Consider the following 24995-nt stretch of genomic DNA (forward strand, 5'->3'; position numbering starts at 1 on the left):
TAACACAATCTCTGTCAAGTTGCTTTGAGTATGCTGTGTGTGCAACAAATTGTGTGTGCAATTCCCTCCAGGACCTTGGTTCCCTTGCCCACAATGTTGCTGTCTTGTGGTCAGATCCTGAGATGGACCAATCACCAATGATGGCAATTTTCTTCACAAGCCTGTCAAGGCCTGATTCAAACTCTTCCTTGTTCTTGTAAAACAAATTAAAAGATAGGTTAGCATGTTCGAGATGATGAATTGGATTGTTTAAATTAACAATATTTTACACATCTTGACATCTTAAGAAGAAATGAAATTCTGCCTTTAAGACCAGGAAAAATAAAAACTTTAAGTGGTATCACAGTATCACTATAACCAAAATCCTAAATGATTTACGATACAAATATCATTATACCTACCATCTCTTACTGCAGATTTTATAGACTAAAAAGCAACACTGGAGGAATGAGCAAGAGATTAAGAAAAAAAGCAAAAAACAACTCCCATAGTCCAAAGGCTCTTAAGTTTGGCCAACAGCAGTTTAGCTACAGTGGAACTACAAGGTTATCTATGTGAATAACAGCCAATTTTTTAATGTGTCTGTGGCTGAATTTAGATTACACAATGTTAATGCTTACATGAATAAGCAAATTTTGAAACATGTTTTTCTCCCCATTGCACAAATGAAACGCTAAAAAAACCAAAGCCAGTTCTGTTTTTGTCTTTGTCTGCCAGTAACCAGAGTTTGGTAAATAAATAATTATTTTCTTCATTTCCTGTCACCTGCTTGTTGTTTCTGCATTTGGGTACACTTGCCTGCATAACTGTGACAGGCAGACTTGAAAAATGTTAACCTATCATTTAAGACACAGTAAACAGATGATTTGCAAACATCAAGTCCAGGTCCTAGTACCCTGTAAAAATGGAAAATTAGAGAACAGTAAGATTGTTTAGTTATACTATAACTATAGTTATAGTTAGTGTGAAGGAGTAGATTAAAAAGGAAGTTGGCTTCCTTTCATTCCATAATAAGAAACAGAAGTTGACAGTACATTCCTTTAAAAGAAGCCTTGAATCAGAATGAACCTAATACATTTTCAGTGGCTAAACTCCAGTGATTTCACTGTAGTATTGTTAGCTTCAACCAACTAGGGATATTTAGATGTCTACATGCAGGAGGAAGGATTACTTAGGACCAAGAGTACAACATTCATCTTCCTTTACTGCGCAGGATGTGGTAACAGCGGTAATCTGGAGAAAGCTCTAACTCCAGTGCAGACAAACTTTTCAAGTCCACACCAGAGCCAGCGTGCAATCACAACAACAAAATGTACAAAGCGAAACTAGAAAAAACTGCCACCTACATAGTTCTGGTAGGAAGGTAACATTACCATAACAAATGATTGTTTATCTATAATTATCTCAACATGACTGACATACATAAATAACACGGGGCATAGGAACAATAATGGTACCCACAATTGTTGTGTAAGGCTGTATCTTGTTGAAGAAAATTCACTCAAGTCCTTGTTCAAAGTTTGCTGTGGTGGAAGTGGTTTAATACCATTCCGGAAATGTGTTGAGCTTACTGACACAGAGCTGGTCTGATACAGTAGACTGACCCAGAGCAGAAGAAATGGAACGATTTTATACAGTAAAGATCAAAGCAGTGAGCATCAATGGTGAACAGAAGATAGGAAGGAAGGGCATTTGCATACAAGATCAAGGCAAATCAAGGGGGCAAAAACAGGAGGGGTCAAATCAGCAGGGGTCAGGAGGCAGGAAAGAGGGTTGTCCCAGATGTCACTCGATTATCAAGTCTCTACCCAAATGTGTATTCTTCTTCAATCTGTAGCCAACATACTGCCTTAAATAAACATAAACTACCTGGTCATCATCAACAAGCTAAACGAAACACCTAGTTTATCACAAACAATCATGAAACATTAGAAAAAAGATGAAAAAATAGTTGAGCATCAACATACATAAAAACTATGGCTCTAGTATGTCCCAAAAATATTTTAAATTGTAAGGTCAATAAGGGTTACAAGAAATTGACAAATGGTCCTGCTTTTATTTAGCTATTACAAGATTAGTACTGTTGTTAACTGACATTATGTAATTACCAGCATAGCTCCATCCAAATTAGACCTGAGCAGAGTTAAACAGCTACTCTGAATATTGAAAACACCTGTGTGGGTGGGCTGGGCCGTCAAAAATAATTCCATTAGTAGGAAAAAATGCAAGTCTAAGCCAATCTGTAAATTTGCCGAACCAGTGAGTTGGCCTATCTAAGTACATAGCATTTGTGAAGTTACAATATAATTTAGTAAACCACTGTTGGATCAACCGAAGGAAGGTCATTATGCAGAAATGGTTAAATTTAGGAGTTAACAAGAAGTATTTTGTGTCACATTAAGGTGGCAGGGCCTTTAACTAGAGGATAAGCCTTTTTCACAGAATTCATTTTGACATGTGATTGCAGGAAAAGCACAGCTGTAGTAATATTAATAATGGCTGCAAGCACGTACAAGAAAAGGTTCAGGTAGAAGCAACTGGAACTCAAAGGCATGTAGTAACATTGACAATCTGGCAATGGACTGGGGAAAAGGGGGCTGGTATCGACTCATTGGGGGAAAAATAAGGGGCAGGTGTGCTGGCAGGAGACATCTGAGGGTGTTTGGCGGACAGGTTGTGAATGCTCAGAATTCATAAGGGCAGAGACCTGAGGAAAGTGAGCAGTGGCTGAATGGGGGACAGTGAGAGAGAGTGAGAGAGTTAGTAACAAACATTTGAACTGAAGCAGTCAGCAACACTCAACTGGAACAGATGTAACCGGTTGACTCTTGCATTGTGTCATAAGGAAGAGGCTCAGACAAGGGATTCGTTAGAGGCCACCATTTATTCCGGCAACTGACAGAAGTAAATGTAAAGAAAATATCCTCCGGTCAATCGTGACGCTAACTCAGGCTCCTCTCCCATGAAGTAAGACAACAAAAGGGCAGCCATGTTGCAGCAAACACACCAAAAATACCGAAAACGTACCTGACAGAAGTAAATGAAAAGAAAATATCCTCCGGTCAATTGTGACGCTAACTCAGACTCCTACACAAATTAAATAACAGAATTGTGTTACCATACTGTACAATAAGTCCAGACTGATAAACAAACTTCAAAAAAGGAGTGCACAACGTCACCTACCTCTCCCATGAAGTTTGACAACAAAAGGGGAGAGGTAAAGGCGGGGGACATCATTTGGGGGGCGGCAGGGCACCCACAAAAGTGAACGTAGGGGTACAGTGAACTGAGCCTTAAATGTTCCACCTGTTGACCCTGAAGGAGTAGCACGTCAGGATTTAACTATTTACAATTTTTGTGTAATTATAATACATATGCTGTACAGTTGACCCTGTTACACAGAGCCATCGTTAAAAGCATTGGTTCCTCCTGCACTTTTCCTGCTGTGACGAGTGATAATGTCTGCTATGAAAAGGCCTGTTGATAATGTCACTGATTGCAGGTTGCTACCAGGTGATGTATGTATATGTAAGACTTTTGTTTGACATTTGCAAAAGTTGCTGTGCAGTCAAAACATTGGTAATACAATAAAATAATTCAAGCTTAGTGTGTGGTCATCCTCTCCTTGAAATATGTCACTTAAATTGTCTAATGCACTATTGTTTGTCACCTCATGCTGATTCTCGATTCTCGATTCATGAAAAACTACAATGGTAGATATATGCTGGCAATGTTTTATGTATGAGTATGACATGCAGTAAAGATGTATAATCCGTCCAAGTAGCTTATATAATGTGATTGGGTTGATGATTAATGGACTTTGATGTTTAAACATGTGTTTCCAAGAAACAAATGGGGTGTTTAATACCAAAATATACTGGCATATGACTGAAAGAAGAAGTGAAAGATGTGGTTTTGGGACTGGATGGTGTGGATGGGTAAACAAAGTCAAGTGTATCTTATTTCCCAATACACAGGCTACTACAAATTGACTTTTTGCCATGTTGTTTGTGCAATAGGATACGAGAGTTCAGTGAATAAGAGAACTCAACAGTTTCCAGCTTAGCTAAGCATTCAAAATCAAACACTACTAGATCTTGTTTTTGTACTGTCACTTTCAACTAGCTGGTCGGGCACCTGTTAGGAGGTCGGACTCTAATGGGACAGTGTGAACATACATTCAATCTCCTGGCATGGTACTGGCAGGTGAAAAGAAGTGGTTTGCGACATTGTGTGTATTTGAGGACAGAGTTGTCTATTTTCCCCAAAAAATACAATAAATACAATAAATATATAAATAAATAAAATAGACATAATATGCACACAAGTACACTCTAAACAAATGCTTTAGCTCAACAAAAAAATTAACATAACAGTTTGCATCAAGCTTTTTGAGTTATGACAACTCCTGATAAATTTATGTTGAACCAACAAACTACATTGAGTTAGGGGAATTAGTTTTACCTCTACAATCAAAGATATTTTTAATTACTACATACTTAATAATTGGCAGCATAAACACAAGTTTTTAAGTTGATAACTCATAAAAAATAAGTTTTTCCAACAAGTTTTTCCACAATATTTAAAAGGAATTTTTAAGTATTGTGTACCTAATTATCATAATTATGAACACAAGTTTTAAGTGGATGACAGGTAAAAAGTCAAGTTGGTCCAATTAGATTTTCTTCAGTAGTTTTTAGCTTTCTTTCCATGTAGTAGCTTTAAAAATGAATTCATTGAACAACAAAATTGTTAGGAAGTTAATCTTTTTATTTTGCACTGCAGTTGTGTATTTGAACACATGGCATTAAACCTTAAAAACACAACAATACTACAAATGTAAATTGTCCCACAAATATCCATATAGCCTTTGGAAATTAAGCAGTTAACATACTGAATTATGCTATCACAACAAAGTTATAGGCCTAAAGTATGTAGAACCACAGTGCTAAATGTAAAATGTTAACTCTGGTTTTAAAATCATTTTGTAAAACTACAGTAACAAAGTTGCAATCTAGCAGGTGCTATCAAAGCTCATAAAGTATTAACTTACAATGGCCCCCAATCTTCTTAAGGTGCTGCAATGTGTTTTTGCACAATATAGTAAAGACCTTTTAACTCAAATTTACACAAGAAATTGGTTACAAGAAATTGACAAATGGTCCTGCTTTTATTTAGCTATTACAAGATTAGTACTGTTGTTAACTGACATTATGTAATTACCAGCATAGCTCCATCCAAATTAGACCTGAGCAGAGTTAAACAGCTACTCTGAATATTGAAAACACCTGTGTGGGTGGGCTGGGCCGTCAAAAATAATTCCATTAGTAGGAAAAAATGCAAGTCTAAGCCAATCTGTAAATTTGCCGAACCAGTGAGTTGGCCTATCTAAGTACATAGCATTTGTGAAGTTACAATATAATTTAGTAAACCACTGTTGGATCAACCGAAGGAAGGTCATTATGCAGAAATGGTTAAATTTAGGAGTTAACAAGAAGTATTTTGTGTCACATTAAGGTGGCAGGGCCTTTAACTAGAGGATAAGCCTTTTTCACAGAATTCATTTTGACATGTGATTGCAGGAAAAGCACAGCTGTAGTAATATTAATAATGGCTGCAAGCACGTACAAGAAAAGGTTCAGGTAGAAGCAACTGGAACTCAAAGGCATGTAGTAACATTGACAATCTGGCAACGGACTGGGGAAAAGGGGGCTGGTATCGACTCATTGGGGGAAAAATAAGGGGCAGGTGTGCTGGCAGGAGACATCTGAGGGTGTTTGGCGGACAGGTTGTGAATGCTCAGAATTCATAAGGGCAGAGACCCGAGGAAAGTGAGCAGTGGCTGAATGGGGGACAGTGAGAGAGAGTGAGAGAGTTAGTAACAAACATTTGAACTGAAGCAGTCAGCAACACTCAACTGGAACAGATGTAACCGGTTGACTCTTGCATTGTGTCATAAGGAAGAGGCTCAGACAAGGGTTTCGTTAGAGGCCACCATTTATTCCGGCAACTGACAGAAGTAAATGTAAAGAAAATATCCTCCGGTCAATCATGACTTACTCAGGCTCCTCTCCCATGAAGTAAGACAACAAAAGGGCAGCCATGTTGCAGCAAACACACCAAAAATACCGAAAACGTACCTGACAGAAGTAAATGAAAAGAAAATATCCTCCGGTCAATTGTGACGCTAACTCAGACTCCTACACAAATTAAATAACAGAATTGTGTTACCATACTGTACAATAAGTCCAGACTGATAAACAAACTTCAAAAAAGGAGTGCACAACGTCACCTACCTCTCCCATGAAGTTTGACAACAAAAGGGGAGAGGTAAAGGCGGGGGACATCATTTGGGGGGCGGCGGGGCACCCACAAAAGTGAACGTAGGGGTACAGTGAACTGAGCCTTAAATGTTCCACCTGTTGACCCTGAAGGAGTAGCACGTCAGGATTTAACTATTTACAATTTTTGTGTAATTATAATACATATGCTGTACAGTTGACCCTGTTACACAGAGCCATCGTTAAAAGCATTGGTTCCTCCTGCACTTTTCCTGCTGTGACGAGTGATAATGTCTGCTATGAAAAGGCCTGTTGATAATGTCACTGATTGCAGGTTGCTACCAGGTGATGTATGTATATGTAAGACTTTTGTTTGACACTTGCAAAAGTTGCTGTGCAGTCAAAACATTGGTAATACAATAAAATAATTCAAGCTTAGTGTGTGGTCATCCTCTCCTTGAAATATGTCACTTAAATTGTCTAATGCACTATTGTTTGTCACCTCATGCTGATTCTCGAATAATTCTGAGTTTTGCATTTCTTGGCCCAGAAAATATAGACTTGCCCTCCAGAATCATGACTGAGCCATTTAGAAGCCGAGATAGTGAGAAACACTGATATTGAAATAATATTCAAGTATTTAAATGTCAATTGGCATCTTGAAAACACACCATTTCTGATCCGCTGTTCTGTGTAGTTTCCAAAAAGGATCGTGCATTTCCATGAAAATCGAACAACATCACAGAAGGACTTTAATGGAGGAAATGCTGCAACAGGTGCTCCAGCTGTGGGGGGGAAGGCATGATAGTACAGGAAGAGGCTAACCATTTGAATAAAGTAATATTTTGTTGAATTGCTAATGCTTAAGAATATCTGACACATATGAATATTTCATCAATGATATGACATCATATTGATGAAGTTATGCATGTTTGGTGTAATCCATTGGAGTTGATTATTAATTTGTTATACAATTTGATTTGGTTGATTATTAATGAAACTGTGATACTGTAAAAAGGATAAATGTAAGAGACTATAGTCGTTTAACAAACTCTAAGTGGGTTACAAAATGTTGATGGAATGAAGCAATGAAATGTAATATTGAGAAATCTTGATTAAAAAGGGAAGTGAAATTTCTGTGTAAGATCTGACAGGACAGAAAAATTTTGAGCATACATGGAAAATGAATTTTTATTAAATTGACTCAACTAATGCACTTTCACTTCACTCTTCACTTCTCTGCCAGTTCCTGGCATAGCCCCATTCAGTATCAACTGACCTTAGAACTGACAATGCCCTCTCGTTTTAGTCACTTTCACTCAGCTGTAAGTAATTTATAGCCAAAGGACGGTCCTAGTCAGGTCTTTGCACACATTGATTTAATGAAATTTGTGATTACTTGCAGGGGTGGATTTTATGATTTGGGGGCCCCAGGCAAACACCATCTTGCTTTACTTTTCACCCTTTCTCTAACTGGGAACGTTGGTATTGGCAGTGGTAGAAAAAGTACTCAAAACTTTTTTCTGAAGGAAAAATATTAATAGTAAAACTGTTAATATCACACAGTGAAAGTTAAAGTCGTGCATTCAAATTTTTACTTAAATTGAAGAGTGAAAGAGAGGGATTATTAGTAGGAATGCACGATATTATCGGCATGTCATCGGTATCGGCCGAAATGAACATTTTCTGCCGATTATGAGAGGCCGATTTGTTGCCCTCTCCTCTGCCGCATCACTGTTCTTCCCTCCACGGACTGTTTCACGCTGACAGTCCCGGTGCTTCCTCGGCAGGCTCCACTTCACTCAGCTGCTTCTTCTAGCAGACACTAGCTGGCTGTGCTTCCCTCCGGTCATACTGCTGCTAACGCTCCGCTAGCTTCTCAGCTAACGTTAGCCCCGGCTCTCCATGCTCCATGTGGATCCAACCGGAGCACCGAGCCCCAGTTTGTTATTCCGGTTAAAGGGGAAAGAAGCAGCTTGAGTGAAGTGGAGCCTGCGGGGGAAGCACCAGGACTGTCAGGTTAAAGTAGTCCGCGCAAGAGCTGCTATGTTCGATTGCACAGATAGGAAACACCTCAGCTGACAGGATGTATCACTCTGTTTTGGGGGGGGGGGGACATCTTCTTTTTGGAGTGTGGACCAGAGATTAAATCCTGCACATTAATGCTGTCTGTCTAATAAACTCAAAGAAAACTCTACTGCTCCACCCACTTGGCAAGTTCATTAAAGTTTTAACGCTGAGCTCCTGAACTCCAGTCTTCCTAAGTTCTTCCTTCATATATTGTCTTTCTTGATCATACTTAGTACAATCTATGCTTGCATGCATAATAGTCTCCTCAGCCAGCTAGAAGAAAATATGTGCATATATCAGTATCGGCATCGGCAATCCGCCACAATGAGTTGGAAATATCGGCATATCGGATATCGGCAAAAAATCCAATATCGTGCATCCCTAATTATTAGCACTTTACATCTGTTCAAGGTGCTAAACTATTGCTAACACTTTATAATACAGCCCGCGTTTTACAGTGTAACTTCCCATCACTTATCATGTAATTTCCTGGAACTTATGGTGCAACTTCCTCATATGAATTCATACATATTAAATACTTTCCGGTTCTTACTGGTACTTAAAAGTAGGTACAGCGGAAGAAAACAAAACAACGAGAAACAAGGGAGTAACAATTGGGGTTTTAAAGTGTAATTCCCAACATTTACCATGTAACTTCCCGGACCTTATGGTGTAATTTTCTCGTATGAATCAGTACGTAACATGTATATGTGTACTAAAATCAAGTGTTTTTGCTCGTGGCAGTTATGACAATCATTTTTTTATGCATGTGTGTTTGACAGGCAAGCTTCACCCACACTCAAGAGATTTATTATGCTTATGTCTTCAACTTCATTGTATGAATTTCAATAGAACAAGGCGAGAAATGGGTCTATACTTTTGGAAATTGGCTCCTAGCAGCCATGTTGGTCCAGCACTGCAGCAGCTCATAACAGGCAATCTTACCTCTCTCCAGTGCACAGCTATGAAAGTTCACAATGTTCCCCAGTCCTTACTCTGTAGGTACAGGCTAGTTACCCTGTAAGTACATGGTAACAACAGGGAGCGGGCTGGATTATTAAATTCTCACTAACTAACTATATATTAAATAAAAAACAGATATTACTCCCTAAAGTAGAGTAAAATATGCTATCTAAGGTAACATATTCATTCAGCATTTAATTTAAAACAGCATGGACCATGTGAGTTCACATTCTGGACACAGAGGTAACTTGTACAACCTTCTTGCCAAAGTCCGCCTAGCATGGTGGCTAATTAGCGATTAGCATAACTCGCGATTAGCATGCTAATACACATGAATTCGGTTGTTAAGACTTTAACATAACGCAGGCAACATATTACGATAAGACACACAAGGTTGCACATCATAAATATGACTGCTCACCTAACAGGAGAACATGACAGAAGCAGGTGATATGAGGTTAGTGAATGCAGAGATTGCGCAACTGGCATCCTAGTAAAAAAAAAAATAGCTTCCGCCTATATAATTCATGGATTGCCTACAAGCGTGTTCGGGTTTCGTATACAGACCGACGGTTGTAAAGTAGCACTGGGCTGTGGCATGGATGTGGCAGTTAGCTTGCGAGAGCAAATCAAATCACCTGCTTCTGTCATATTCTCCTGTTAGGTGAGCAGTCATATTTATGATGTGCAACATTGTGTGTCTTACCGTAATATGTTGCCTCCGTTATGCTAAAGTCTTAACAACCAAATTCATGTGTATTAGCATGCTAAACGCGAGTTATGCTAATCGCTAATTAGACACCATGCTAGGCGGACTTTGGCAAGAACGTTGTACAAGTTACCTCTGTGTCCAGAATGTAAACTCACATGGTCCATGCTGTTTTAAATTAAATGCTGAATGAATATGTTACGTTAGATAGCATATTTTACTCTACTTTAGGGAGTAATATCTGTTTTTTATTTAATATATAGTGAGTTAAAGTTTGTACTGTATATTAAACCTAGAGCACAGTTCTGTTTATTACCTAAACCTAACAAGTACGGGAAAGAAATATAACACTTGACTACACCTGAGCGGGTCATACACAGGTATAAGTATGTCCTGAAAAACGTACAGAATCAAATCTAAACACAAAATCAATCTCTGTGTTTCCCAGGCCTTCAAACCATGGATCATGTGGACAGAACAACAATGGCTCTGACAAGCATCATTGCCGAGGTACAGTGTAACTGTTGTTTGTAATTTGTAATGTCAGTATTGTCTTTTGGAATACATTTGAGTTATTTGCAATATATGTCAGTTATCTTTGATGTTTTGTATTATTTTAAGAAGATAGCTTTTATTGTGAAACAGCCACTTTTATTTAGAAAAGCCAGTTGTGCCGTTCTGACGTACGGGAGAAGGGAGAAATGAGCAGGTAAAGATGCACATGTGCCCCAGCTAAGATACATGCTAAATATCAACCTATTTAAGTGGTTGTGAAATGTTTAAGGGCCCTTCAAGGACCAAGGATAATTCCCTTATTTGCAGAACGCAGCCAACGAGGTAATTCTTGTTTTTGTCTTTATTTTACTTTGATGAGCTGTTTTCCACATGCTGTAAAGGCTTTTATTTTCGCTAACTTTGTCTTTATACCGTGTGTGTATGTGTCTGTAGTTTTCACGGTGGATTTGGAGAGAAAGCTACAAATAAACCAGTTGCAAGAAAGCCACTTGTGTTTGCCTGTGCTTCGAGGGAATTACAGTGAAAACTCGAACTGTCCATCAGCGCGAGTGAGCATCAATTAACAACACGGCAAGTTCAAAGGACTGGCTTCATTCAGCCTGTCTGCAGCGCATGGAGCAGTCATTCATGGAGCAACAGATGAGCCAAAAAACAGCGTTAAAAAGCACATAAAGAAGTAAGACCCACGCAGCTTAAACAGTGAAGTTTCAAGAAGAAGTAGCAAAGGGCTTGGACACTAATAAGTTAAGAGTTATTTAAGAAGAGTGTTTTTGTCAGTGTTTGTTATCACGTAATTTAACTCAAGTTTATTATTCCAGAGATACTAAAGTTAAACGGCAAACATTTTTTGCTTGCAATTTAAGTTAATTTTGTGAAATAAGAAGTGAACACTAACTGCCATTGAAATGTAAGTTTTCTGAGTGTTTTATGTGATTTGCATATATTGTGTGTATTTCACTAGTGATATTTAAGGTCCAATTACATCATTTTGCACACCTTTAAGTTCTAAAGTGCACTTTTGAAGTATCAAGCATTTATTTATCTATTATTGACATTTACATTTGAGTGAGTGTTTAAAGTTGATGGGAAAGTTTGTTTACCACGTTAATTTCTATTTGTAAACAACGTAACTGCTATTGTTTTGCAAAATGCGATTAGTGATTTGACAATGTCAAAGCCAAAAGAGTCTACAATTCAGATAGGGGACAGTCTTAGAGACAGAGCAAATTCCCACGATCAACCTGAAGATGGAGAAGTAGGTGATGCTGAAGGCCACCAAGAGGAAGCTCACCAACCCAGGCGAAGTCAGAGAATTAAAACTCTTACAGAAAAGGGTAAAGAAATGCAAGAAGGAAAAATTAAAGGGCTTCAACAAAAGTTTGACTACATATATGACAAGTGGAGAACACACGTTAAATCTGCTAAGCAGCCATTATCACAATCAACAGAGCCTTTATCTGATGATCTGCTTCAAGATATCATTGGTGATGTCATAGGGCTTTCTGCAGATGTCCAGCGTATTTATGATGAACTACGCAAAGTCTCACCTCCAGGTCAGGACACACGTCGAAGAGTGGATCAGTGTGTGGAGATTTCAAAGTTCATTGTATCCAGAGCCTCAAGTCGGCTGGGCGGAAAGATTCCAGAACGAGAGCAAGAGTGGCCAGAAGCAGGCTCTCTCTTCGACTCAAGCATCAGTAAATCAGGTTCTGTCATTTCTATCTTGAGAGGCACCTCAGAGCATTCAAGCCAATCTCCTGTTAATCGCCAAGAAGCTGCTGCTGAAGCTGCTGCAAGCCAAGCAGTTCTGAAAGTGCTACAAGAGCAAGAAAAGGAACAAGTGGAAATACAGCGCTTAGAAGCAGAAGCTAAAAGAAAGATAGCAGATGAAGAGGCAGCAGCCATCAAGCGTCGTTTAGAACGAGAAAAAGAAGAAGCTAAAATTAAAGCTAAACGGGAAGAAGAGCATGCAGCTCTACAAAGGACTCTGGAAGAAAAGAGGAGAAAGATACTGCAGTTAGAGGCAATGAAAAGTCTCAATGCCGCACAAGCAAGAATACAGGTGTATGATCAGGTGAAGGCTGTAGCAGAGCAAAAGGACACTGTAAAACAAGAGAAGGAAGAAGATAATCAAGCTTCAGCTCCAACAAGTCCTCAACCGCTGTATGTACCTTTCATACCCCAGGCTGGAACCACCTCCTCAAATGACAGTACAGCAGAGCTTGTTAGGGTGCTGGCAGGTGCTTTAAGTGCGAACAGGATTCCAGTTCCAGAGCCGTCAGTATTCACTGGGGATTCATTGAAATACAACGATTGGAAACTCTCCTTTGAAACACTGATTGACCAGAAAAACATTCAAGACAAAGAGAAGATATACTACCTGCGTAGATATGTAAGTGGACAAGCTAAGAAAGCACTTGATGGATATTTCCTACTCGGTACTGAATCTGCCTATGTTGCTGCATGGGAGATTTTAGAGGAGAGATATGGAAATCCATTCACGATTGCAAAATCGTACAGAGACAAGCTTCAAGCATGGCCTAGGATGGGGTCTAAGGACAGTTTTGAGCTCAGAGAGTTTGTTGATTTTCTCCGCAGTTGCGAGGCTGCCATGGTCCACATCAAATCATTGGAAATCTTGAATGACTGTAATGAAAACAGGAAAATTTTGTCAAAGTTACCAGACTGGCTAACAGCGAGATGGAACCGGAAAGTTATTGAAGTCCAAGAAAACAGTAACCAATTCCCCTCCTTCAGTCAATTTGTTAAATTTCTGACAAGAGAAGCAAAAATCGCCTGTAATCCTGTTACATCATTGCAGTCACTGAAACAAACTGATGCAGAAAAAACAAAATACCAAAGACCTCAAAGCTTAGGAGCAAAGACTCTTACTACAAATTCAAATGAAAGAACTAACATGTCTTGTATTTTCTGTCAGAAAAGTGGGCACACCTTGCACAAATGCAGAAAGTTCATGGAGAAAACAGTTCCAGACAGAATCAAGTTTGTTCAAACTGAAAGGTTATGCTTTGGCTGTCTCAAGTCTGGTCATCACTCAAAGAGTTGCAACAGTAGGAGTGTTTGTGATGTGTGCCATAAGCGGCATCCTACTTGCTTGCATGCAGTGCGACCTAAAGAAGAACAAAACCCACTACAAGCCAAGCAAACTCAAAGTCAAGAAAAGCCGAGTACAAGTCAAGAAAAACACCAAGAACGACCTCAATCTACACAACCCAAAGGAACAACCACAGCTGCTACTTCAAACAGAGTGATACTGGAGGAAGCTAACACACAAACAGCCGCAATAATTCCTGTTTGGCTTTCATCCACATCTCAGGCAGCCCAAGAAGTTCTTGTGTACGCACTTTTGGATTCTCAAAGTGACACAACCTTCATTCTGAGTGAAGTAGCTGAAACTTTGAAAGTAAACAAACGACAAGTCAAGCTCAAGCTTTCTACTATGACCTCAAGAACCACGTTAGTAAGCTCCCAAAGGGTAGACAACTTACAAGTCAGAGGCTTTTACACCGATAAGAAGATCTCCTTACCACCAGTCTACACACGGGATTTTATTCCAGCCAACGGAACTCACATCCCAACAGATGAAACTGCAAAAGCTTGGTCTCATCTAGAGCACCTTCAAGGAGAAATTGCACCTTTACAGGACTGTGAAGGAGGTTTGCTCATTGGATACAACTGCTCACAAGCTTTACTTCTAAGAGAAGTTGTGTCTGGCAAAGAAAATCAGCCGTATGCACTGCTCACGGACCTTGGATGGAGTATTGTTGGCCACGGCAATCCCTGTCTAGACTACGGTGACACAATTGGGATCAGCCATCGCATAGTAGTAAGACAAGTGACACCAGGTGTTGAGCCGTCGGTCAATCTCAAGACTGAAGTACACTATGTGAGTCGAAACAAAGTAAAGGAAATTATTCCTTCAGACGTCATAAACATCCTGGAATCAGACTTCTCTGAAAGAGCTGGAGAAAATGATCCTGTGTCTCAAGATGACTTGAAGTTTCTTTCCAAGTTGAGAGGGAATATTACACAAAAGGACAATGGTCACTACGAAATGCCTTTGCCGTTCAAGGAGGAAAGACCGAAACTACCGAACAACAAGACGTGCGCAATACACCGTCTGAACTGTCTTGAAAGGAGACTAAAGAAAGATCAAAGATACTATAAAGACTATGTCAAGTTCATGGATGACATCATATCACGTGGAGATGCAGAGAAGGTCCCTGAGGATGAAATTGACAATAGTCCAGTTTGGTACATTCCACATCATGGAATCTATCATCCACAGAAACCAGGCAAAATACGCGTAGTATTTGACTGTTCTGCCAAGTACCAAGAGACATCCCTCAACGACCATCTGCTCACTGGTCCTGACTTAACAAATACATTGGTGGGTGTCCTATGCCGCTTCCGAAAAGGTTACATTGCAGTCATGTGCAACGTGGAAAGAATGTTCCACCAGTTTCACGTCGAAAAGGAAGATTAGGATTATTTGAGGTTTCTATGGTGGGAGAATGGCAACGTGGAAACCACACCATCCATCTACCGCATGAAGGTCCACTTGTTTGGAGCAGCCTCGTCTCCTGGCTGTGCCAACTTCAGCCTAAAACATCTGGCAGCACAAGGGGAAGGTCGGTTCAGCGACGCCGCCATATGCTTCATTCAGAGGAATTTTTATGTAGATGACGGTCTAACAAGCGTTCAAACTGAGAAGGAAGCCATCAAGCTTATCAAAGACTCAAGAGAACTTTGCTTTACTGGCAAATTAAGACTCCACAAGTTTGTATCTAATAGTGAGAACGTGATGGCAACCATCCCAGAGGAAGAACGTGCAGCAGTCAAAGATCTGGACATGGCCTTGAGTTCACCACATATGGAGAGAGCTCTCGGAGTGGAGTGGTGTATCACATCAGACTCATTCAAATTCAGAGTTCAAGTGAAACCCAATCCATTGACAAGAAGAGGCGTACTGTCTACAGTTGCTTCTGTGTATGATCCCCTAGGGTTCATGGCACCCTTCGTCCTTTTGGGGAAACAAATACTCCAGGAAATGTGTAGAGAGAAACTTGGATGGGATGAAGATCTTCCAGAACGTTTAAGACCTCAGTGGGAGTCCTGGCTCAGAGATCTACCCAACCTGGCTGAAATGGAAATCAAAAGATGCTTCTTACCTTCAAGTTTCGGCAGTGTCAAAAGGTATGAACTTCACCATTTTGCTGACGCAAGCATCTCCGGCTATGGTGCATGTACTTACCTCCGAGCTATTAATCTATCCGATGAAGTTCACTGTTGTTTGGTAATGGGTAAGTCAAGAGTTTCACCAACCAAGGTTACAACTATACCTAGATTGGAACTGTCAGCTGCAGTTGTTGCAGTTCAAACCAGCGACACGCTTCAGAAGGAACTAGACATTCAAGATCTGCAGGAGTTCTTCTGGACAGATTCTACAGTTGTTCTCGGCTACATAAACAACGATGCCAGAAGGTTTCAGGTGTTTGTAGCCAACCGCATACAAAGAATCAAGTTAAGTACAAAGCCTGAACAATGGGCTTATGTTGCCTCTGAGAACAATCCTGCAGATCATGCCTCTCGAGGTTTGACTGCACAGCAGCTCAGGAACTCTAACTGGTTCATAGGACCAAAGTTTCTGTGGCAAAAGGAACTACCTCACAGACGATGCAAGGTGGGAGATATCAAGGAAGATGATCCTGAACTCCGCAAGGCTTTTGTGTGTAACACTAGGGCAAAGGAAGAAAGGTCATTATTGGATCACTTCAAGAAGTTCTCTGATTGGTCAAGGGTGGTAAATGCAGTTGCTAGACTGAAAAGGCAGATCAGGGAATACAAAGGTGTGCAACAAAGAACCAACGAATGTACAAGCTTGGAAGAAAGGAAAGAAGCAGAACTGGCAGTGGTCAAGCTAGTGCAAGAAGAGGCATTCTCAGACTTAATAAAATGCTTGAAACTAGGGAATGTGACTGTCAAGACCAAAGATAGTAAGTTGTACAAGTTGAGTCCATTCCTGGATGAAGAAGGCATCCTGAGAGTGGGAGGACGTCTGAGTCGAGCCACATTACACCCACACGTGAAGCATCCGGCACTTCTACCGAAGAATAGCCATATATCCTCTCTACTTATCAAACACTTTCACGAAAAGATACAGCATCAAGGACGTGGAATGACGATGAATGAACTGCGAGCTAATGGATGGTGGATCCTGGGATGCAGCAGTGCAGTCTCGTCGCACATTTTCAAATGTGTCAAGTGCAGAAAGTACAGGAGACCGACTGAAGAACAAAGGATGGGCGATTTACCACAAGACAGAATGGAAACTACTCCATCCTTTACCTACGCCGGCATCGACTGTTTTGGTCCAATCTATGTTAAAGAGGGAAGAAAAGAGCTCAAAAAATATGGTCTTTTACTTACCTGTCTATGTTCAAGAGCCATACACATAGAGATGCTGGATGACATGACAACGATGCATTTATTAATGCTTTGAGAGCATTCATCGCCATAAGAGGAAACGTGCGTCAACTAAGATGTGACCAAGGCACTAATTTTGTCGGTGCAAGGAGAGAGTTTATAGAACTCATGAAAGGAATGGATCAAGAAAGAACAAAGAGTTTTGGATGTGAATTGCTCATGAACCCTCCAGCGGTGAGTCACATGGGTGGCGTCTGGGAGAGGCAGATAAGGACCATAAGGAGTGTTCTTACTGCTATTCTTGACCAGTCAGCACAAAGGCTTGACAGTACCTCCCTACGGACATTCATGTATGAGGTTATGGCTATCATTAATAGCAGACCACTCACCGTCCTGAACCTTTAACTCCAAACCATATCCTCACAATGAAGTCTGCGGTCATTCTGGTTAGTGATACTACATTTGACAAAAAGGGGAAATCAACAACTAAACCAGTGTTACTTGAAAGACCTATACAAAAGGTTGTTACACTGCTTGAAGCAGATTGAAGTGTTATTATTTTGACTGAAACTCCATGTCAGATGGTCAATAACAAGAAATGTGTTATTGAGAAATTGAAGTGTTCATTTGAAAACAGTATTGTATTTAGAGAAATCCCACTTGAAGATTTGTGTGATTTGGTGGGAGTGTAACTGTTGTTTGTAATTTGTAATGTCAGTATTGTCTTTTGGAATACATTTGAGTCATTTGCAATATATTTTAGTTATCTTTGATGTTTTGTATTATTTTAAGAAGATAGCTTTTATTGTGAAACAGCCAGTTTTATTTAGAAAAGCCAGTTGTGCCATTCTGACGTACGGGAGAAGGGAGAAATGAGCAGGTAAAGATGCACATGTGCCCCAGCTAAGATACATGCTAAATATCAACCTATTTAACTGGTTGTGAAATGTTTAAGGACCCTTCAAGGACCAAGGATAATTCCCTTATTTGCAGAACGCAGCCAACGAGGTAATTCTTGTTTTTGTCTTTATTTTACTTTGATGAGCTGTTCTCCACATGCTGTAAAGGCTTTTATTTTCGCTAACTTTGTCTTTATACCGTGTGTGTATGTGTCTGTAGTTTTCACGGTGGATTTGGAGAGAAAGCTACAAATAAACCAGTTGCAAGAAAGCCACTTGTGTTTGCCTGTGCTTCGAGGGAATTACATACAGTATGTGCACTGCATGTGAAAATGTCATACCTGTATTTGTGGTGCCATTGTGCTTGTTTTTTAAACTATTATTCACTACTACAAATTACGTAATATCAGAATAACTTGTAATTATCATTTTTAATCGTGGATGGGGTGGGTGGGGTTAATGTAATGAATGCTGTTATGTAACAATTGTGTGCATGTGTGTTTTAGACTTCACTATACTGTAATACACTTTAATAATTGTGATTACAGGTGGATATAGCTTCAGGAGGGGAAAAAAAGTGTCTCCACCCGCACTGAAGGGACAAGCCTAAAAGATTTCACATTGCACTTTAAAGGATTTGTGGATTCCTGCCCTGAGCTGAAGAACAAAATAAAAAAGACTCAAAAGAAATGATGAACTCCTCCCAGTAAAGTGGCGATGTAGAACATAAGAACAAAGTACCTGAATATTGTTTTTGTTGTTGTTCTTGTTGTTGGTCTGTTACATTAACAATTTAAACATAGTTTCCTGTTTTGTTCTTGTTTTTTTTTTTTACTAAAATCATCAATTTTACTGAATCATTTTATAACTGCATTTTGATAGATTAGTTAAGATAGATAGATTAGTTAAGAGTTATTTTGTTGTTTAAGTTTTATATAAAGTTTTATATACAATTTTTGTTAAGTTATATATATTGCAATTTATATAGAATATTTATATTGTATAATAGTAGTTTATATAGTTAAGAAGTTGTAAATGAAACATTCTATTTAATCATGTTCAACAATGTTTTCTCATTGTCTGTTCAAAATGTTGGTCCAGTGTGTTGTTAATGACACATTGCATGTTGTTAGATTGTGACATGAAAGGTAACAGAACCAAACAGTTAAGTAAGGATGGGAGAACATAATCCAGCCCGCTCCCTGTTGTTACCATGTACTTATAGGGTAACTAGTCTATACCTACAGAGTAAGACTGGGAGAACAGCACATATGTTGTGGTTTATGTGTAATTAAAGAATAAAATCATTTTTCATAACTTCCTGCGTACCTTATTATTGTGTAATTAAAGATATACTATGTATATTATTACATTACTGTATTGTTATTTTTTCATCCTCGGATGACAATACAAGCCTTTCATAGCTGCACTGGAGAGAGGTAAGATTGCCTGTTATGAGCTGCTGCAGTGCTGGACCAACATGGCTGCTAGGAGCCAATTTCCAAAAGTATAGACCCATTTCTCGCCTTGTTCTATTGAAATTCATACAATGAAGTAGAAGACATAAGCATAATAAACTTCTTGAGTGTGGGTGAAGCTTGCCTGTCAAACACACATGCATAAAAAAATGATTGTCATAACTGCCACGAGCAAAAACATTTGATTTTAGTACACATATACACATGTAACGTACTGATTCATACGAGAAAATTACACTATAAATTCCGGGAAATTACATGGTAAGTGATGGGAAGTTGCACCGTAAAACGCGGGCTGTATTATAAAGGGTTACCAAACTATTTTATATAATGCTGGATAGTTTAATGAATTATAATTCATCATACTTTAATTGTTATATTTTGTCAGTGAAATCTGAATTTTGTCAGTAAAATCTGAATCTGCAACATAATAACATTTATCTGTATATATGTAGTAATACAATCTTTTCCTCTGAAGCAGAAGTACAGATTAAGTAAGTAGTATACTTGCATATTTTTTAAGTGCTTTGGGTGCCTTTTGGAAGTTATTTCAGGGTGCAGTGAGATAGAATAGATAGAACATAATTCAATTTGGGGGCCCCAGGTAGTTGCATACCTTGCGTAATGGTAAATTACTGGTTACTGATTACTTATGACTGATTACTTGCTCCTGCAGAGTACTGAAAGACAATAGCATGTGCTGTTATTGTAGTCATGCATTGCATGGCAATACAGTAGATGTTATAAGAAACAGCTCAAGGTTCAGTTGTATACTACATTAAGCCTACAAAAGACAATTATACGTGGCGGATTTTCTAGAATAATACCAACATTTATTTAACTCAGTTGCAACGTCTAATACAAAGAGTAGCCTGTGTGCAGGGACAATGAGGGTGTCCAAACGCATGTCGTATGTGCAACGGTTTGTATTAAATTGAAGTGAATTTTTATTAATGATTATCCTCTCAAGCAGCTATGTCTTTAAACAGATGTTCCAATAAAAGTAGCATATGATGAAATATTGGCTCACCAAATGGAAATGAGAGACCAAAGCAACAGTCTCAACGGGGAAATATTATTCAGATTGGCCCGAACATACATATACAGCGGCAAAAATCAGCAACTAAACGCGGATATTCTGGCTTTTAAAGTTTAATTTGCCCTTGTGGAAATATTTAAAGTTCCATCATGTCATGTTTTCCGTGCGTAATGTTACACTGTTAAACCTTTTTCCTTTTCCCGGAGGGAAATTCTGCAATACAATGATGCAACAGTGGTGCAGTTACAGAGATTAGTATAAAGAATGTATTAGTTTGTATTAATGGTGGTTGCAGGGGTTGCATTTAATTAATTTTGCACATACATTTAATTAGAACAGATTATGTTTATTATGCCCAAAACGAGTGAAGAAATAGTTCATTTAAGATGGTTTAATGGTTGCATAAACTTACATGTTTTGATACTGAATAAAATTGTAAAACCACAGCAAGTCTACAGGATCGCAGCTCTGACGTGGACATTTTCTGGACAATTTAGGGGGAAAGAGTTAGAGGTCTGACGTGTATAGAAGCACAGACGATTGATTGATTATTGTGTTGATTTCGCATGAAACAAAGTAACCAGACTGGGACGTGCGCCGTGGCCCTGCTGCCATCAACTGACTGAAGGTGCTTAACAAACAGAAGGAAGAGGGTTTTCATGTTGTCTAAAAGCAGCTGTAAATAACAGATGCACTTCGATTTTAAATGTTAGCCTATTTGTTTGTTTTACCTTTTTTTGGAGAGATGTCTTCATTCACTTTCACATTGCTCTTTTTTTAATCTCAAGCAAACTTATTTTAAGGCCTTCTCCATTAATACGCTATGTTTTTTCTTTTGTCTTGTTATCTGTGAAAATAAACTTTTAAAATTATGAATAAAACATGGAAATAAAGCCAACGTATAAGGGTTATTTGTCCGAATTAACTGCGTGTGGGGGCTGGGTTGAACTAGCAATGATTTGTTTGTTTATTTGTAAATAGGACCTACGAGTTTAACAAATCAGCTAAGTGACATCGATCGCCACAGAGGTTTGTCAAGACAGACAAAAGGAAATGCTCAACTGATTGATAATACAAGGGACTGACTGACTGTATGTAGCCTCGAACTACCACAAGGTGGTGATATTACCCTTTACATAGGCCTGTATAGTCAGAGTCACTAAACTAATCCCATTAAATTGTTATTGAAAGATGCAGTATATTTTCATTCTCTTGATAAAAATGTTTTACTATTCAATATATTCAGCTAAAGCTACAATTATAGACCGAGAAGAAAATAACAAACATGCACCGCTAACGTTAAAGTAAAGCATAACGTTACAGTCTTACAGTAATCGCTGTCAGGTTGTGCTATATCTAATAATAATTATATAAGTAGTTAGAAAATTATATCTTATTTAATGGCATATTATGTATTGTATTGTTCATCTCATGACTGGTGAATGCTCCAGACAGTGAGAGGCAGCAGCTGAATGAAGTCGACGGGAGGAAGTGGCGGTTAATGCAGCTCCACACCTTTCCGGTGTAGCAGCACTCCGACCAGCTCGGCTTAAAGGAGAAAGACGAGAGCTGGGTGTATTTATCGAAAGAGGAGGGGGAGATAGGAGGTAAATGACTTATATTTCAATTAAGCGTTAAACTCAGATTGAGTGGAGGCAAAGATTTTGTCACTGTCGCACGTATTTTAAGTCCAGATATGATTAGTTTGCTACAGCTAACCGCCGTTAGCTTGTTAGCTTGCTAGGCAACAAGCTAGCTAATGCTAGCCGTCATTAGCAGCCATGGGCAGTAGCCAGCTAATTTGGGATGTCTGACCCTCCTCCTAAATCTCTTTCAGGGGGACGAGAAGTGGAGTTTCGTGAGTGAATACATGTGTTGCTGAATCGCCGAGGATTTTTTTCCTCCGAAGACGTCCCCTCCAGCGAGGTGAAGGTAACCGGCACGAAGCTTGATGGAATAGCTGTAGAAAGCTGCTTTTCTGCCCCCGGTAGTGCTGAAGAGAAGAAGGGCGCACCCGGTTAGGAGGACCGCCAGACACAAACACCAGAGGGATCTCACAAGTACCGCGGCTTTTTTCTGGGCCTTATATACACGCCATATCTGCTCTGTGCGAATATTTATACGCCACGGCCTGTTTTGTACATGCAGCTTTATGTTGATTTGGGCTACACAATGAACGTCCTGCAACAGCTGCTGCCAAGTTTTTAAGACTAACCGTGCCATGGTGTGTAAAGGCCCTGCAAGCATAGTGGTACTCTGAACATAAATGCCCCTGCACTTCACAGGATCCTGACGCACAGACTCGCAAGTAAAAAGTCCCCTCGCAAGTACAGTTTGCTAGACTCAACATGAGCGTGTATTTTTGACTTTTTTCCCCCATACATATGCTCTTCTTTGAGTCATGTTTTCACAAGTGAGCCCATAATTAAACTGAAGCTATAGTCCAAGTGAAAAAAAAAAATCATCAGTGTGCAATTTGTTATTTTTCTCTTTACGAGCAAAGTATTTATGCACAAGAGTTCAAAATGGGGAAAATGCTCTCAAAGATATTTGGCAACAAGGAGATGAGAATATTAATGCTTGGACTTGATGCTGCTGGCAAGACAACAATCCTTTACAAACTGAAACTCGGACAGTCAGTCACCACAATCCCCACAGTCGGCTTCAATGTGGAGACTGTCACCTACAAAAATGTCAAGTTCAACGTCTGGGATGTTGGAGGCCAAGATAAGATTCGTCCTCTGTGGCGACACTACTACACAGGCACCCAAGGGTTAATTTTCGTGGTGGATTGCGCGGACAGGGATCGCATCGACGAGGCAAGGCAGGAACTTCACCGCATCATTAATGACCGGGAGATGAGGGATGCCATCATCTTGATATTCGCCAATAAGCAAGACCTTCCGGATGCCATGAAGCCACATGAAATCCAAGAGAAGCTCGGATTGACCCGCATCAGAGATAGGAATTGGTATGTTCAGCCCTCCTGTGCGACCACAGGTGATGGACTGTATGAGGGCTTGACATGGCTAACCTCAAATTACAAATCTTAATGATTGAGTGCTGACTGTTTTAGGTCAAAACTATAATAAAGTTGCAAATAACAAATAACTTCTCAAATGAGTATGGTTAAGAAAAAGTTGATTATCCCCCATTTATTTTTAATACTCCGTTTACCCCATGACTAATTTATCTTAAAATGGGTTTGCTGGCTTAAAGTTTGCTTGTAATGTGTAGCGGGCCTATATCACATTCATTTTTTGGGGGGGCGGGGGCTTGCTTGATGAATATTGAATGAATTGGTCCAATTGTAAAAGCCACAGAGATCACCGCCTTTGCCTATTCTTTTTCCTGTTTTATATAATTTTTCTAATGAAGCTGGAGTTTTTATCTTCATTATTGGACTAAAGCTTGTTTCAAGGTTCTTCAGTCTTTGTTGCATTGAACTTGGATCTTTTGGTTTTTCTTTTTTTTTTCCTTTCATTTTCTTTTCTTTAAAGGTGAGATCTTTAATGTCAAGCAACCTACTTTGAAGGACTTTGACATTTGTTTTAACACAGTACTGTGATGAAAAGTATTTCTTCTGAATGGTATTGACTGCTGCAAGGGGGAAAAAAAAGGAATTTTCACTGCTTACATTTCATTGTCATGAGTCTTGACATCAGAGAAAAAAAAATGACTTCAGACATGTTTTGTTACCCCTCTCCCAATCCACCTATGTGGGCTATATAGTTAACTGATTGACCTTTTGTGTCATGTCTTGATACCTAATTGTGCTGAATATTCAACAAATAGGCCTCCAGTAACTCTTGAACATGCTTGTCGGGATGCATTTTTAATTTTTGGGTAACACGTAGTCAGTCGACTCAATCTCTCCAAAGGAATGTCGTTCAGCTCTGAGCTTTCTCAATCTGATACCACAGTTGATTAGTCTCAGTAATGGGACATTATATGATAGCCTATATCTGTAGCATGAGTACGAAAGTACAGTAACCCTCCATCAGAGTCCATCTGTCGTGCAGTCAGAGGGAGCTGCTTTACTGGTGAAATGTTGAAGACACCTTGTAGTGCAGCTCTTACTCCTCTTTTGACTGGGGGGACCATGTACAGAACAATGTCATTGTAATGTCTTATTAAAAAAGTGATTTTAAATCTGTTATGTCTCTGTTTTTTCGAGGATCAAAGGCAGTTTGTGATCAGGCCTGTAAGTGCTCCAACCTTTTTTTTTATGTATTTATTTGGAAGTAGTACAGTTTAATATATGATCAGTGATTACAAAACATAGGAAAGACTAAAAACTGCATTTTTTACAAGTCTGCAGTGTTTAAAATTCCTCTGGTTTCTAGTGCTATTGGACTGATTCTTTATGAGGACTCTGTTAGCCCTCAAACTAAGTCGTTGGCCTCAGTGCCCTTGCCAGTAAAAGAGGGGGGAAAATGTACAAAACAGGAAGTCCAACTGCTGGTCTTTCTGGAACAACAACAGAACCACATGATAGTTTGCATGAGAGTTGGAGGGGCAGTGAAGACATACAGCTGAATTATGAATTCTTTTTGAGTGTTGCGTGTTGGTCGCGAGCCACATTTGAGTCGA

General features: G+C 39.4%; 2 protein-coding genes and 1 long non-coding RNA gene across 10 annotated transcripts; 2 read left to right on the plus strand and 1 right to left on the minus strand.

Annotated features, from left to right (window-relative positions):
- Positions 1 to 4080: 4080 nt before the first annotated feature.
- On the minus strand, positions 4081 to 9825 carry LOC121880780. Its single transcript, XR_006091639.1, has 4 exons — positions 9736 to 9825; positions 9297 to 9369; positions 6061 to 7066; positions 4081 to 5842 (listed from the first exon to the last, which is right to left on the minus strand). It is a non-coding gene; the product is annotated as an uncharacterized LOC121880780 (long non-coding RNA).
- LOC121880779 lies at positions 9409 to 18156 on the plus strand. 8 transcript variants are annotated; one of them, XM_042388293.1, is made up of 3 exons: positions 9409 to 9771; positions 10472 to 10533; positions 10972 to 15105. In XM_042388293.1, exon 3 carries the CDS (start codon positions 11708 to 11710, stop codon positions 15044 to 15046), a length of 3339 nt encoding a protein of 1112 aa, XP_042244227.1. In that variant the 5' UTR covers positions 9409 to 9771; positions 10472 to 10533; positions 10972 to 11707; the 3' UTR covers positions 15047 to 15105. The 8 variants fall into 8 exon arrangements, 7 of the variants coding, with proteins under 7 accessions (XP_042244227.1, XP_042244225.1, XP_042244222.1 ...); XM_042388291.1 differs by lacking the exon at positions 9409 to 9771 and adding an exon at positions 9890 to 9973; XR_006091638.1 differs by lacking the exon at positions 9409 to 9771 and adding exons at positions 9891 to 9978; positions 18106 to 18156 and having other exon boundaries at positions 10472 to 17994.
- A 3708-nt stretch (positions 18157 to 21864) lies between these two features.
- arf6b (ADP-ribosylation factor 6b) lies at positions 21865 to 24554 on the plus strand. Its single transcript, XM_042389211.1, has 2 exons — positions 21865 to 22009; positions 22240 to 24554. The coding sequence occupies exon 2, from the start codon at positions 22928 to 22930 to the stop codon at positions 23453 to 23455; it is 528 nt and encodes a 175-aa protein (XP_042245145.1). The 5' UTR covers positions 21865 to 22009; positions 22240 to 22927; the 3' UTR covers positions 23456 to 24554.
- Positions 24555 to 24995: the final 441 nt, after the last annotated feature.

The sequence above is a fragment of the Thunnus maccoyii genome, chromosome 16, assembly GCF_910596095.1.
Source record: "Thunnus maccoyii chromosome 16, fThuMac1.1, whole genome shotgun sequence".
Classification (NCBI taxonomy): Eukaryota; Metazoa; Chordata; class Actinopteri; order Scombriformes; family Scombridae; genus Thunnus; species Thunnus maccoyii.